The 16,671-nt window shown below is 33.5% G+C and overlaps 1 protein-coding gene across 2 annotated transcripts in view; it reads left to right on the forward strand.

Annotated features, from left to right (window-relative positions):
• Positions 1–6,019, forward strand: part of WDHD1 (WD repeat and HMG-box DNA binding protein 1) — a 73,125-nt gene extending 67,106 nt beyond the window's left edge. For both annotated transcript variants that reach the window (XM_072629801.1, XM_072629802.1), the window contains exons 24-26: positions 542–669; positions 4,732–4,870; positions 5,190–6,019. In XM_072629801.1, the coding sequence (XP_072485902.1) occupies positions 542–669; positions 4,732–4,870; positions 5,190–5,384 (462 nt within the window). In that variant the 3' untranslated portion in view covers positions 5,385–6,019. The remainder of the gene's footprint in view (positions 1–541; positions 670–4,731; positions 4,871–5,189) is intronic.
• Positions 6,020–16,671: the final 10,652 nt, after the last annotated feature.

Below are 16,671 nucleotides of genomic sequence, written 5' to 3' on the forward strand. Positions count from 1 at the left end.
TTTGGTTTTGTTTGTGTTAAAAACTTTCTCATTTTATATAATCAGAATTGTTATTTTTGTCTTTATGATCTCTTATTTTCATTGATCATGAAGAAAAAATAGAAAAATATCAAACTATTTACCAATGCAAGGTACAGCTCTGGAGTGAAATTATAACGAGTACAGTAAGAAAGTATTGTAAATCATCTTAGGGTGAGAGTGTTGTAAATATTCAAAACCAGATTACATTTTTATATCTTGAAGATTTATGATTGTTTCATCAGTTTGCTTTTCTAACACTTAAGAACCTTATTAAAAGCCTGGGAAGAGAGGAATTGAGAGGCAAAAATCTCCTGTTTGTTCTCTGGGCAAGCAAGGCGGGAATACCTTGGGCAGTCTTGTTAGTATGAGGGGACTAAGTTCTGGCAGTCAGGAACATACCAGAAGGTGAGAATTATTTGAGTGTGATTTTGACACAGTTTAAATGCTATTTTTCCATATATGTGATATGTAAAATTATTAAGCTTTATGAGATGTAACAATTTTTGTAATTCCTTTATAGGTCCCAGCAACAAATTTTTTTCAGGCCTGTACATCCCAAACAGAGAAAATAGTAGAAGAGAAAGAAAATCCTGAAAATTCATTATCTGAAAGCCCTGCTACATCTGCTCAAAATATTGAAAATGAAAGGTCAAGTTACATAAGATTTTATTGCCTTCTCAGTATAATTCATTATAGTTTTTAAGCATTAGTATATAAAATTTATTTTAACTATGTCATTTAAAGTGACAAGGGTAAAATTATATTTTATCTTTTCAGATGGGGAAGGGCATCAAACTGATTTTACCCTTCTGTTAAGGTTTCTGTTCATGAATTATACCAGTTTGACTGTACTTTGAAGAAAAATCACAATTTAACTCTGGAATTATGTATCTTTTATAATAACTGAATCTATCAAAAAAACTTTTTAGTCTTTTTTCTAGAATCGTAGCTGTAAGATCCAATAATCCTTGATATGACTAGACATTGTGAATATAATTAGAGGGTATTTGGTAATTATTATTTTTCTTTAAGATTATGGTTCAAGGAAAGGACGGTATGAGCAGTAAATTGCAGTAACTAATTCTACCATACTGTCCTCCCAATTTTGGTCAGAATGTGAATGTAATAACCTTTTAAAGTTTAGGATATTTTTTTCAAAATTTTTGAGTTATAATTTTAATCTCAGCAAATATGACTAGGCAAAGAACAGAATTTCCAACAAACCCATAAAATCCAAACTATTTACACTTTTATAAAAGAAAAAATAAACTTCAATGAAATAACAATAACTTTTTAAAAATAACAATAAGGTTAAACTAGATTTTTTTCCATCATTTTTTTAAAGAAGTATTTACTTTTCTTGGGTATGAGTTTAAAGAAGGGATACATCTTACTTTACATAACTTTAAAAAAAAATCAATTTGAACTAGAGTTTCTATATTTAGATCTTAGAGATAATCTGTTAGTCCAACCCCATTCCTTTTGCAGATGAGGAAGTAATGTCAGAGAAGTTTAGTAACTTGATCAAGAAAGATTTTCCATCTATAATTTACAAGACTCCTTAGTGTATTGGGTTAAGCAGTGGACAGCAGACTTTTAGAGGCTGTTCTCATTGCAATGATGCCGTCATTTTCTCAATCTGAACTTGTTCTTTCATCTCTCTGTGCGTCCAAGTCTCTCATTTCTAACCAGGTAATAATCGTGTCATATATTGCAAGTAATAATTAAATTCACACCTAATAAAATGTGTGATATCTCTGCTTTACCAAAGTACAAATATAGATTTTATTGTTAAAGTACAGAACAACAAAGAAAAACACCCAAGGAAAGAAAAATTCTTAAAAAGAGCATGAGAGGAGAAAGTAAAAATTAAAGTTTTTTTAAGCACCTATACAACCACAAATTATTACAGTTACTTTATTAAAAGAATACATATGGAAAAAGAAACAATGCAGGATATTCTAAGATATGTGTGCAAATGGAAAAATGACACATTTATTTTTAAAAAGTAAGAATTGACACTTGGAAGAAAATTGCAAAAATAAATCCTGAAAAAAATAAAAACAATCATAGGAGCTAGAATTTAAACATGTTTAAAAAAAAGATTGAGATGAAATAATTAATAAAATGGTGAACATAGAATAGAATAGAAAACCTCAAAAAATCCACAGAAGCAGCTAATAACATACTATAGCAGAAGGCAGGATTGCAGACAACAGATCAACTGGAAAAACAAACTTAGAAAATCACTGGATTCTCCAAACAGTTGGAAAGCATGGTTTCAGGTGACAGACATGGAGTGATATACAGCAACCTCAGAATTATGGACATCTTAGAAAATTTAGAAAAGCAAAGGAATATCAACTATATACGGTACAGTAAGTAATCACAGTAAAGTTCCTAGAATTAACAAAAAGAAGTTAATATTATACAAGTAAAATCTGTAGAGCCCTGTCAAGAAAGAGTCCAAAATACAACTCTCCTAGACATTTCAGTTAAACTCCATCACTATAATAAGGAATAAATTCTACAAGTTGCAAGGAAGATGTTATAAATTTTTTAAGAGTAGAAAATTAAGAGGGTGAAAGAGATCAGGTCAGAAAATTTCATATTTAAAAGGCCAACCTCTATAATTATTGACAGAAGACTCAGAAATTTTGACTCCAGTAATTTCATTAAGTATACGTTAATAACAAATAGTAAGAATAACATATTTCCTGTGTATAGAATGATTTGAAAAATGACAAACCTAATAACTAACTCTAGACTTGCTCTTTAAGGAGAAAAAAAATTACCAAATGAATTAGGAAAGAAAATCCAGCAACATATTATTTACAAGAGACATAGTTAATCCAGAAAGATTTACATAATTTCAGACTGAAAAGATGGCCTAAAATTTACTATGAATTTACTCTGTACGGTGATTTAATTGAAAAGATATCTTCCAAGTGAGGAAACTCCTTTTACCAATGTAGGTGAACACCTTCTATTCAACTTACCATGTTGGGGACTCTAGTTTACCTAGAGCCTAAGAATTAAGTCACTAAATCAGGAACGCATAGCTAATATGTGTCGGAGTAGTACCTGAACCCAGGTCTTTCTGGCTCTGAGGCCTGCTCATTCTTCACTATGTCATACTATGTTCTAGGCAGCTTTAAGTGACTCTAAAAGATACAGATATTGCCAGAGTTACAGATGAATTGTTAATTTGCAGCGATAGAAGCTACTTCTAAACTCTGAGGTCCTTGCAATGATGAAATCACAGCCTTACATATATGCATATATGTCTTTCATATAAATTGTAAGACACAGGCCTCACATATTTATCAAATAATTTTGTAGTTTAAAACAAAGACATCACCTCAGCCTTGCCAGAAGATATACCTGAAAAAAAATCAGTACTAGTAGATTTTAATGTATCACTATCAGAGTTTATAAGCCTAATAAAAAAATAATAAAGACATTATAGAACTAAATAGCAGTAAACAGTGTGTGTGTGTGTGTGTGTGTGGTGTGTGTGTGTGTGTGTGTGTGTGTATGAGTAGAGAGAGAAGGTTCAGTCGTATAAAGATATGTTCTGGATTTCAAAATGTATTTTAAAACAAATGATTGTAAATCATTATTATATATAATATATATAATATATCACATATATTGTATATTATAAATCATTATAAAAAACTGGCTAATATGGGGTAAAATAGGGCAATAAAATATAATGAAGAACTTAGGAACAGAGACCAAGATATATAAGAATTGAGGGGGTTTTATTGTTGTTTTGTTTTTTAAATATATAAACCCAGTCTGAAAGCCTGAATAGCTTTATGACAAAAAGGTGAGTTTCAGACCATACATTGTACTATACTATGACAAACTTTTAACTAGATTAGTAATCATATATTTAAAAAATAATTTTTTTAAAAGAGGAAAAAATATTGTATTTGTCTCAGCTATGGACAGGAGGAACCAAACATATGAACGAAATTATTGGAAGACATTCACTGAGTTTAATTATACAAAATTAAAAGATCTGCAGTGCACAAAATAGTACTTCTGCAGTTAAGAGACATATTGGGAAAATATTTGCAAAAATATCATAAAATGTAGAATAGTAGTAATGATAATGAAAAAATGATTGTCGGAAATAACCATCAAAGGAAAAAAGGCCATATGGCCATGTTATTCCTTAGATTTATTTTAAATGATTAGTGAAATGAAATCCAGGTTTCATTTAAGTACATGAAGGCAAGAAATTAACAAGATTTCTTTCTTTCTTAAATTTTTTGTAAACATAAAGTGGTAGCAAGAAGGACTTAGGAACATTTTAATTAGAAAAGATAATTGGCATTACATAAGGTTCAGTCCTTTAAGAATTTAATACTAATACATGTTTAATTCATACATATTGCTGAAAAAGTGAAAAGTTACCTATTTAACCTTTTTTCCTTTTTAACTTCATTATATAAAGTTATGCTTGCTTGTTTAAAATAAATTTACTACCAAGATAATTTTAAGTAATTTATTCTGGATTGTTAGCCAGGATAATTATAGATTATATGTAGATTTTATGGAATTAAATGGATTTTAATTACCAGTTTGAAAAATGACCAGGGAAAAAACATCCTTCAGTTACTAAAGACTTCAAGTATAAAGATAATTTTCCAAGTTTCATTAGCAGTTACAATAGCTTTTTTGGTATAACTCTTTTAGGCCAAAGACTGGATTCCAGATGTGGCTGGAAGAAAACAGAAGTGATATTTTGGCTGATCATCCCGATTTATCAGAGGAACCAGATATAATAAAAGAGGGAATGAATAGATTTAGAATGTTGTCAGATGAAGAAAGGAAGGTAAGAAAAACTTCAGAGAAATCTTGAAGAGTAAATACTTACTTTTAAAAATTTATTAGATATTTGGGAATTTAATTCCATAGAAGGACATATGCGAGTGTGTGTGCATGTGTGTGTGTGTGTGCGCGCACGGGCGTGTGTGTATGCTTTATTCTAAGGTCTGATGTCATTAATGTAAATTACTCCCTCTTTAGAAACTACTTCTACCAATACAGATGGTCAGCTGTTCCAGCCACCATACTATAAACCATAAATATCCAGTCATGCTTTTAAGTAGCATTTGTTGTCACTTAACCTTTTTTTTTCATTGTTTTATAAGGGATGGGCCAACAAAGCCAAAGGAGGAGCTACAAAAGAAGGTGAAACCAAAAAACGAAAAGAACCCAGCAGTGATAATACAAAACAGAGAGAACAAGAAAATTCAAAGGAGAATCTGAATTTGTCAAAAAAACGAAAACCCCTAGATATCTCTACCAACCAGAAGCTATCAGCTTTTGCATTTAAGAAAGAATAGCTTTAAAAATTAACTGGCCTTAAAAAACTAATGTTTTTTTCATTACCAGCTTAGATCATGTTTTAGCTAAGCAATATATGTTTAAGTGTTTGCAAACAGTGACTAGTGAGGCCTGTCTTTTAAAATACTGCGATTCTATCTGTACTTGTTATTTCATTTGTAAAAAAAATGTTGCTATTTACTGTTTACCCTGCCCAAATGTGAAGGGCCATTTAGGACCATTTATAACTATTGGCATTGACTAAGATAAAGAGAATTAACCAATCTTTACCCAACTGGAAATTAGTTCTAATTTGTTTTTCTGCCTTTTAAAGTTATTGTCAAAGTCTAAGTGTCTCAGAAATACCCTCTACCAAATTGTGTTTATTCTGATCACAAATAACAGGTATCACAGATCAATACAGATTTGACATTTGGCCCACTAAGTACGTTTTCAAAATGTGTTGACATAAAATGGCTTTTTTCATTTGTCTAGGACTTGTCTGGCCATTTTCAAGGAGACATTGTTATGAAGATTGATGTTTTATGTATATAAGTCTTTGTCCATTATCTTTAAGAAATTTCTTAATGTCTAACTTTTTATGGTTTGTTTTTATAGCTCATTTAAAATAATAAAACAGTATTTCTACAATTAACCTAGTATCCTCTTTCTTAACATTTCCATGACTGAAATTTACTTAAAATTAAATTTATTTTTACTACCTTAATTTTCTTTTTTCTTAGACTTTTGAATATTAAAAAACTGTGGGGAGAAAAATTTTTTAGTGATAATGGTTTGACAGCACTACAGCCCAGAGCATAATTTCCTTTTGGGCAGCTTGATTATAGATTCTCTCAATCTGCCAATCAACATTAAGCTCCTTCTGTGTGCCAGGCACTGTGATAAAGCTGAGAATAGTTGAATAGATATGATCTAAATTTAGATAGAATTACAGATTTAGAGCTGCAAGGGGTCATTTAAGTCATTTACTATAAGCTCCTTTTACAGATGAGGAAACTGAGGCCCGAAGAAGTTGATTTCATTGCCTAAGGTTTCATAGTCAGTGACAGAAGCAGAATCCAGGTCCTCTGCTTCCTAATCTTCTACAATGTGTGTCAAATTCAAATGGAAATGAATTCCTATAGGCCACCTATTGACTTAGAAAACCAGGTGGGTGTATTTATTTTCTTAAATATTTCCCAATTAGATTTTAATCTAGTTCTGGCCTTCTTCAAGAGTTTATGGACTATGAGTCCATACCTCTGTAGTAACAGCAGTGCTTTTTCTTTTTTTACTTTTTTTCATAAGTTTTCTTTTTAAAAAAAAAAATTATTTACTTTTAGTTTTCAACATTTATTTCCATAAAATTTTGAGTTTTAAATTTTCTCCCTCTTTCTCCCCTCCCCAAGATGGCATGTAGTCTGATATAGACTCTACATATACATTCATATTAAACATTTTCACATTAGTCTTATTGGAAAGAAGAGTTAGAACCAATGGGAGAAACCACAAGAAAGAAGAAACCAAAAAAAGAGCAAATATGCTTCAATCTGCTTTCAGACTCCATTGCTCTTTTTCTGGATGTGGATAACATTTTCCATCATGAGCCTTTCAGAATTGTCTTAGATATTTACATTGCTGAGAAGAGTTCAGTCTACCAAAGTTAGCCATTGCACAATGTCGCTGTTACTGTGTACAGTGTTCTTCCGGTTTGGCTCATTTCACTCAGCGTTGGTTCATGTAAGTCTGTTTTTTCTGAAGTCCACCTGCTCATCATTTCTTGTGGAACAGTAGTATTCCATCGCATTCATATACCACAACTTGTTCAGCCATTCCCCAATTGACGCATGTCCACTTAATTTCCAATTCTTGGCCACCACAAAAAGAGCCAGCAGTGCTCTTCTGTGCAGAATCACTGAATCCTGTATAATCCCAGCAGGTGATTAGAGTGGTTTGCTTTTCTTTTTATTCTCAGTCAAATGAATTTCGTTGTTCAGTCCTGTGCAACTCCTAGTGACTCCTTTTTGGATTTTGTTGGCAAAGATCCTAGAATAGTTTGCCATTTCCTTCTCCAATTAGTTTTACAGATGAAGAAACTGAGGCAAACAGGGTTAAATGGCTTGCCTGGGTTAATACAACAAGTAAGTTTCTGAAGCTAGATTTGAACTCAGGTCTTCCTGATTTCAGGCCTGGTGTTCTATCTACTGCACCATTTAGCTGCCCTCCAAATGAATTTACTACTTATAAAATCAGAGTTAAATTACATCTATGGATTTTTTTAGCTAATAATAGTAGTTATATAAATGTGTGTGAGACACTGTGTGAGTAAGGATTTCACAGATATCTCATTTGATCCTCAACAATCCTGGAGATAGGTGCTATTATCTCCCTTATTTTGCAGTTGAGGAAACTTAAGTAAACAGAAACAAAAGTGAAGTGACTTAGCCAGTCACAGGCTAGTAAGTGTCTAAGGCTGGATTTGAAATCGGGTCTTGATTGGTCACACCACTCTGATCTACTGCATCACCTAACTTGCAGTCTTTATCCTGTTTAAAGTTCATGCATTTTCAATTTTTCTTGTAAGTCTTGTTTTAAGATTAATACTAAAGGAAAATGTAGTACTAAACAACAGAAATTATGCTGAGAGAGAAAAGTTTTATTTTTTAGTCAATTAGCCAATTAGTATTTATCAGCCCTACTGTGTTCCAGGCATAATGCTAAGCTGTGGGGATATAAAGAAAGGCAAAGCCCAGAACCTGTTCTAATTACTCACAGTCTAATGGAGCAACATGTAAATACTATACAAACAAGCTATGTACAGGAGAACATCAACATAGAAAAGGCACAGGATTGAAAGAGATTGAGAATGCTTCCTTTAGAAAGGTGAGATTTTAGCTGGGACTTGAAAGAAGCCAGATGAGGAGGGGAGAGTATTAATTACATGCATGAGAGACAGTCAGTGAAATTGCCCCAAATTGGGAGACAAAGTGTTATGTTTGAGAAACAGTAAAAAGACCAGCATCCCTGGATTAAAGCCATCATCTCTAGTAGAGACAGAGTTGGAGAGTACACAAAGAATAACTTCAATTGCAAAGTGCTCCTTAAAGAAACAAAAAAACAAAGATCTAAGGGGACATTCACTCCTGAGTGAAGTATTCCATATAATAAAAATAATCCAAAATTTATTCACATTTTTAATGTACCAGTTAAACTAGCAAAAGGATACTTTATAAAACTCAAAATTCATTTGGAGAAACAAAAGATGTGGAATATCAAGGAATATAATGAAAAAAGGCAGGAATGAAGGTGTGAATCCAGACCTCAAATATTAGTATAAAGTAGCAATCAAAACTATTTAGTATTGATTTAAAATAGAGAAGTAGATCAGTGGAGTAAACCAAAAAAGAAGAATTAGAATCAATGGAACTCAATAATCCAAAAACATGACTGATAGGAAACTGCAAAGTAGTCAGGCAGAAATTAGGTTTAGAGCAATATGTTATACCATATTCCACAACAGATTTAAATAGATATGTGACTATAATATTAAAGATCATATTTAAAAATTAGAAGAGCAGACCATACACCTTTCCAGTTATGGGTTGGAGATAACTACAAAAGATAAAATATGGAATTTTGAATGCATAAAAATGAAACATTTCCACACAAAATTTATCTAGCATAAGAAAGGAAATAAATAAAAATCTTTTAATCAAATTTCTTAGGGTCTGGTATATAAGACATGCAAACAACAGATCTATCTGTCAACTTATACAACAAAGCATATATAACAGAAAATTCTTCAAAGAATCGCAAACTATTAATAACTATATGAACAATGCCCAGATTACTAATAATGAGAGAAATGCAAATAAAAAAATAATCCTGAGGTTTTCATATTCTGCAAATTGGCAAAGATGATAAAAGATACAAATAGTGACAGAAAGTTTGTAAGATGATAGGACACCAGTGCAGGCAGAATCTGAAGCTGGGACTTCTCCTCCTTGTTCTCATTTTTCTTCTCCTTATTTTTCTCATTCTTGTTCTTGTTTTCCTCCTTCTTTATCCTCCTCCTCCTTCATCTTTTCTTCTCCTTCATTTCTTCTCCTTCTTACTATTATTATTCATATTTTCTAACATTTCTTTCAGGTTACTGGAACACGGTATTTTTTTGTGTGTGTGATTTCCTTTGTGTTTATCTTTCGGATTTGTCAACGTCTGATAGAAGAACATTAGATCTTAGTGATCTAAGATTTATGGCTTACTTCCAATGTCTTTTTTTTTTTTCATTTTAATAGCTTTTAAGAATTTAATTGAAGCCTAACATGGTGCTGCTTCTGGGGAAACAGGTCGGTAGATTATTTGAATTCAGAAGTTCAAAGCTTGAGTAGGGGTAAAGCTAATTAAGTCTTGCAACATTATCATATTGTAATTTCACTAGTATCTTTTCATAGTTTCTATACTTGCTATTGCTGTATCTGAAATTGGGATTGTAGGTTCCTGCTTTTTTTTTATTCTGTTGAATCATTATATATTTTAAATAAAGGGCTTAAATAAGCCCTCCAGTTAGCAACTGTTGAAATCCCTATGCTTTCCATGTGTTTCTTACAAGCAGGAAATTATTGGAAATTTTCTAATCCATTCTATAATTTGCTTCATTTTGATTGGTTAATTCAGTCCATTAATGTGTAAGATAATAGTTGCTAGGTTTGGTTTTTCTTGCATTATTCCTGTTACATTATTTTTCCGCATTTTATCAGGTACCTGTTTTGTTTTAAACAATCTAATCTTGTTCTCTTCCCTAACAATCAGCCATTCCCTTATCCCTTCTATCTCACAAAACACAGATAAGGCTTTTATCCCACTTTGTAGCAGTCTAGTCTTATTCAGCGCCCTCTCTCTTGCCCACACCACACACCACTTCCAAGCTCTTATTTCTATTGTTATGATGATTGTACATCATTGGTAACTTTTAGGTACAACTCCAGCTTACTTCCCAGAGTGGTTAGACCAGTTCATAGTTCCAAAACTGCATTAGTGTGAAAGTCTTCCAACAATAGCCATTGTCCTTTTTGTCCTCTTCTGCTAATCTAGTGGTTGTGAGGTAGAACCTCAGAGTTGTTTTAAATTGTATTTCTCTTACTATTAGTGATTTGGAGATTTTTTTTTCATATAGAGTTGATGTTGACAGTTTGCATTTCTTTTAAGAATTGCCTGTCCATATCCTTTGATCATTTATCTTTTGGGGAATGATTCATCTGCATATATTTGCAAACACTCCTATACCTCTTGGGTACCAATATTTTATCAGAGAAGTTTGCTGTAAGGATTAATTTTTTTCCTAGTTAACTACTTCCCTTCTAATTTTAATTGCATTAGTTTTGTTTAATTAAAAAATTTTCAATTTTATGTTATCAAAATTGTCAATTTCAACCATCTGTAATCCTGTCTGTTTCTTGGTCCATATCATTATTGTGAAAGTTATCTCCCTACTTCTATAAATTTTTTATGATATGATCTTTTATATCTAGGTTATGAATATATTTGGATCTTATAATGGTATATGGGGTGGGGCATTGGTCCCAAACTCATTGTATTAAGGGCAGCTCTTCCCCTTGCTGTGTATTGGGTGAGGTGATTAGCTCTGCTTAGTATTGACCTAGGACATCTGGGTTCCTGCACTCATTTCAACCCCCTGGATATGCGTACACTAACAGCCTGATAGGTTTTAGGTCCCCCTGGATCTTTGAGGTTATTTCCCCTTGAGATTCTTGACTTTTGTTTTATTATATTATCTCTGGCTCTAGAGGAGTATTAGCAGGGCTCAGTATGATAGAGGTTTTCAATTTATTGTTGTTGTGGGTTAGTTACTTCAGACTCTTCATGACCCTGTGGTCCATGCTATCCATGGGGTTTTCTTGGCAAAGATACTGGAGTGCTTTGCCGCTTCCTTCTCCAGTGAATTAAGGCAGAAGCTAAATAACTTGCCCAGGGTCAAGTAAGTGTCTAAGGCCAGATTTGAAATCTAGCTGGGTAAACTTTTGATAACCTTTGTGTTTTTCAAATGAAATATTATTAGAGTAGCTAATTAAAACAGTAGCTAGCATAATACTTTTGTACTGTGACAGAGCACAAAAAATGAAGAATCAGTTTTTTTGCCAGGATTATTTTTTTCCATCAGCTTTGGTTCGCCTGTCTATCAAATGTTCATAATATTGCAGTTAATTTCTCTGCAAGTTTTGAATGATAGTGACAGATGTAGAACAGCAGTTTTGATCCTAAACAAAATGCAGAAAAATAAACAATTGTTTTATTGGTGTTTTTTAGTTAAATTTTTCAAATGAAAAACAAATAAACAAAGGGAAACAATAGAAACTCTAAAACTTAAAGAATCTTAAAGTTTCTGGTTTGTCTTCCTTTTTTTTTCCTTTTAGAAGTATCATTGTATTTTGTGTTTGTATTTATCTCATGGTTATTTACCACCCCTTTCAAGAAAGAACTATTCCTTGTACCAAAGAAAAACAATTAGACAAAAATTTCTGATATTTCAGTCATGTTTATCGATGTATACAAAGGAGAATCCTTGTGGGTGTATAGTGAGATCCTTCAGAAACTAAAGATGACATTGTACAAGACTTCAGAGGAAGAGAAATGAAATTACTCAAAGGAGTTTGGCTTATCCATTCACACTGGAAAGACCAAGTAGATGAAAATGTCTATTGCCTAAATTTCAAAATACATTTGGATGGACACCCTATAGTCTTGTCCATCAGTTTATATATCTGGGGCAGATAGTACAATGAACTGATCCTAGAGTTAAACAGGAAGAGAGAGGGCTGGATTACTTTTAGGAAATCAGTCTTACTGACCCCAAGCTTCACATGGAAACAAAGGCCTATCTTTTTAACAATAACATTTTATTGGTGTTGTCAGTGGCAGCAAGACAGAATTTGACTGCTTTGTTGTTGTTCAGTTGTCTTTAGTCATGTCTGACTCTTCATGACCCCATGTGGGATTTTCTTGGCAAAGATACTGGAGTGGTTTATCATGTCCTTTTCAACTCATTTTACAGATGAGGAAACTGAGGCAAACAGGGTTAAGTGACTTACCCAGGGTCACACAGCTAGTAAGTGTCTGAGGTCAGATTTGAATTCAGGTCTCCTTGACTACCAGTCCAGTGCTCTAGTCATCACCCACCTAGCTGCCCACTGACTGCTTATAAAGAGCTAAAAATGAGTATTCCACAGAAAGCAGTGAAAAGGCTCTTGGTAGATGTGAACAAACATTAACATTTATCCACTAAGGAGCTCCAAAGAACAAGAGTAAAGGACATCATCAAAGAACTACTTAATAAAAAGAGAAGCTGAGCTGGTCACATGGCAAGACCAAGTGCACCATTGGCACCCTCTCGATGGTTCGAGAAAGCAAGGAAGGCCATTAGAGCACTGGATAGACCCTTGTGATTACTTTTGGGAAACATGGGCAAGAGTTGCACAGGTATGGATGAATTGCAATCAGCATTATTGAAGGAGTTTTCAAACTGATGAGATCATAGACCCACATGAGCGTTTTGAGCAACTGAACATTTAAAAAAAATTTTTTTGATCTTTGGAAATGTCTGAGTCATGATTATAATAATCAAATGTGTTGAGTATCTCATTATTCATATGGGGAGAAAGGATGCTATATATATATTTATCTGTGCATATAGGCTACAAATTAGGACCTGATTTATTGTTTTGTTGTTTTCCTACACTTAAAAAGTGGTGGAAAAATGTTAATAATACAGATTAAACTTAAAAATGTGTTGTATATTTTTGGAGAGTTGGTTGTTTTAAAACTTATTAATACACCCTTAGGTCTTGTGCTAAAGAAGCTATGGATACATTTTTGATAGATTAAGCTGCATGGAAATGTAGTAATTTTCTCTTTCAACATTTGAGAAATATTTTAGCTTCTTTGAAAAATAGCTAAAAAGATATTTCCTTATAATAAACCTTCTTTTAAAATAGCTGAATTCCAAATACCAGATCCATAATGAAATTTTATTTGGAAAAAAAGATTTTGACATTTTAGAATTAAAGAAAAGTAAATTTTCTGCCCTTAGCAAGTCGTCTGCACAATGTCTGTAGATGAGCTTGGAGATCTGTGTGATGATGGAGCCAGAGAGATATAGCCTAAAGGCATGGACGCAGAAGTATGAATCAATAGTTACAGAAATCAACTCTTGTCTAGTTTTCTCTGCCTGTATCTCCAAGGGCTTTAGCTACCCAGGTTTTGTCAGAGACCAGGCATTTCTTGCTATATAGAAAAATATTCTTTCTATTAATTGACATTAGTATCACATGAGATCAATTTTTTTCATTTATTCCACATCATTTGAATTTCACTTATGCTATCCTTTAAGATAGAGATAGTCTCTGTGAATGGGATTATAAACTACGTTGAGTCTAAAGTTAAAAAGATTAGTACTTTACTTTTATTTGCTTTAAGTGATGACACTTACTGTTTTAGTCTTTTTCACTTTCATAAGATACATGCAGATTATTTTTTTCCAGAAATTTTCATCAGCTTCATCCCAGGGAACCACAAAATTCTCACCCTGAACACTGTCTGAATCTCACAAAAATATATTCACTAACTTAATACACATTCAAAAGAGCCTCAGTGGATACTTGTTCTTTTGGAACCTCAAAACCATAAGTGAAGTATGCTGCATAAATATAACATTTAATTTCCCAAAGCACACAAAATGCTAATGTCTACCACATTCTCCAAAGAGCCACTTGATGCTGAAACCAAGTGGTTGTAAATGACAAAGGAAATTCACCTGAATTGGTTCAAGATGTGTGTTGCCAGGAAACTGTGTCCAGTGTATAAATAGCAGTATTGATTTCAGGGTAATGGTGACACAAAACAAATGGGCAGACAGATGGAACATTACAACCATTTAGTTGTCAATGATGAGACACCTGCTCTTGTTACATATTAAAACAATGATGGGAGGTGAAGATTTTGAGGTAAGAGGAAAGTAAGACATAATTACCTGTAAATCCAGAACTCTGATTTTGTAGCTATATGGAGCTCTTGGCAAGGAAAGTCATTCTACCAATGGAGACTATTAGGTAGTCTAACTTATAGTGTAGTTTTATAGAGGTACTTAGGGATGTTTAGTGTGTAAATCATTTGCTAAGAGGTCACCCAGCCAATATGTGTGAATCAGGATTTGATACCAACTCTGAAATCAGTTCTTTATTAGCTGTCTTTTTTAGAGGCAAATAAAACCAATTGACTACTTCACTATATATTAAAAGTAGAATTTTTCAAAGAAAACCTATATAGATTGGCAAAGATGGTGAGAATGGCTCTAGATTTAGTTTGGCAGAATGGGTTTGTCTTTAAGTATCATCTCATGAAGCTAGGTGACACAGTGTGGATGGAGCACTGGACATCAAATCAGGAAGACTCATCTTCATGAACTTATGAGGTCAAATTCAGCCTCAGATACACTTACTAGTTGTATGACCCTGAGCAAGTCACTTAACCCTATTTGCCTCAATCCTTCATCTGTTAAATGAGCTGGAGAAGGAAATGGTAAACCACTCCAGTGTCTCTGCCAAGAAAACCCCAACATGGTGTCATGGAGAGTCAGACACAACTGAACAACTACAATATCATCCCATTAGCTAGACAGTGCCTTCTGTCAACTCTGAAAACAATGACCAAACAGTAACATAGGTTATGCAACTGCTGTTAACTCGGAAAATACCAAAGAGCTCATACAAGTTATTATAACCACAGTTAACTCTGAAAAAATAAAACCAAAGAGCCACACAGATGATCACAACCACAGCTGTGATTAAAATAAATTAATTAATAATGTATTCTAAATACAATATATAATATAAAATAGAATAATAAATAATAAATCAAATTAAAATAAAATAAGAACAAAGATCTAACACTGGTTATAAGCAAAAAGTTTTCTTTATTCCATTAGAGGAAGGAAACTAAACACATATACTGGGACCTCTTTGAAGAGAAGACCTGCTTTAATGAGGTCAAACCTTGAGACATACAGCAGTGCCTGCACAGTGAGCTGTAGCCGTGACAATGGGGGTGGTGGCGACAGTGATACAAGTTTGATTCATAGCAGGGCTTCAGGACTGGAACATGGGTCCTGTAGCTGTTTGTCTGAGTTCAGGGACCGTCCGGAGCAGGTGTGAAACAATTCTGGGATTTTGCTGTAGCAGAGTTCATTTGGAAGGTGAGTGAAAAGGATTGTTGTTATACCTAGCTCAGGGCACAGCTTACATGTTGGGCCTTATCTCTGGAAAACAGGGAGTCTCTCAATAGTTAAAAGAGAGAATTAAAAAGAGGTGTGGTCTTGTCATGGGGAACCTGACACAGTTCTTCAAAAATAAGTTTGTGAGGGGAATTTTCTTGTATTTCCCATGTTGTTCATGCCCTCAGTCATCACTGTGCTCACAGAAATCTAGACAAATCAAAACCATACAAATCAGTAAACACATTTAGTTGTAACAGGAAGAGAAATAAAGCAAACAGAAACAATCCTAATAGCTGTTTCTCAATTGGATATTTTCCCAATTTCTGTTTCCCCAGCGTGATTCTGAAAGAAATCTACATCATTCAGTTTCTCACCTATGGTTGGGGAAAATAGCTCTTTAAAGTGTTCAGTTTTTTCTGACTGTTTGTAAATTTCTTTGCAAAGATACTGGACGGGTTTGACATTTCCTTCTCCAGCTCATTTTACAGATGAGGAAACTGAGGCAAATAGGGTGAAATGGCTTTCCCAGAGTCACACAGCTACTAAGTATCTGAGGTCAGGTTTGTATTCATGAAGGTGAGTCTTCCAGGCCTGTCACTCTATCCACTGCACTACCTCACCACCTGAAAATTGTCCTGCTGAATACTAAAAACCTATGGCATGCCACCTCAGTAATCAGAATACTCTATCTTGCTCTTCTTTGCCACTGCCATTCATCCTTTTGAGAAACCACTAAGGCATCATCACCAAATCCTGATGGCAATGAGATATGTTTCAAGCCATATGCACACTGGTCCCAAGTGCCAGGTTGGGATTTGGTGAGATTAAGTCAATGAAACAGATGGCCAAAACAAAAAAAAATCAAAACAAAATTCTTTTACTAGAAAATAACAGCAAGGCTACATGCTGAAACAGCAAAGATTCTGAAGTACAACTCTCTAAATCCCTCTTTTCCCCAATGGGACATGCCCTGATGAGCAGTAAAAGCAGCCTTCTTTGTCAACAAAGGCAGAATTTAG

The sequence above is a fragment of the Notamacropus eugenii genome, chromosome 1 (genome assembly GCF_028372415.1).
Source record: "Notamacropus eugenii isolate mMacEug1 chromosome 1, mMacEug1.pri_v2, whole genome shotgun sequence".
In the NCBI taxonomy this organism is placed as follows: domain Eukaryota; kingdom Metazoa; phylum Chordata; class Mammalia; order Diprotodontia; family Macropodidae; genus Notamacropus; species Notamacropus eugenii.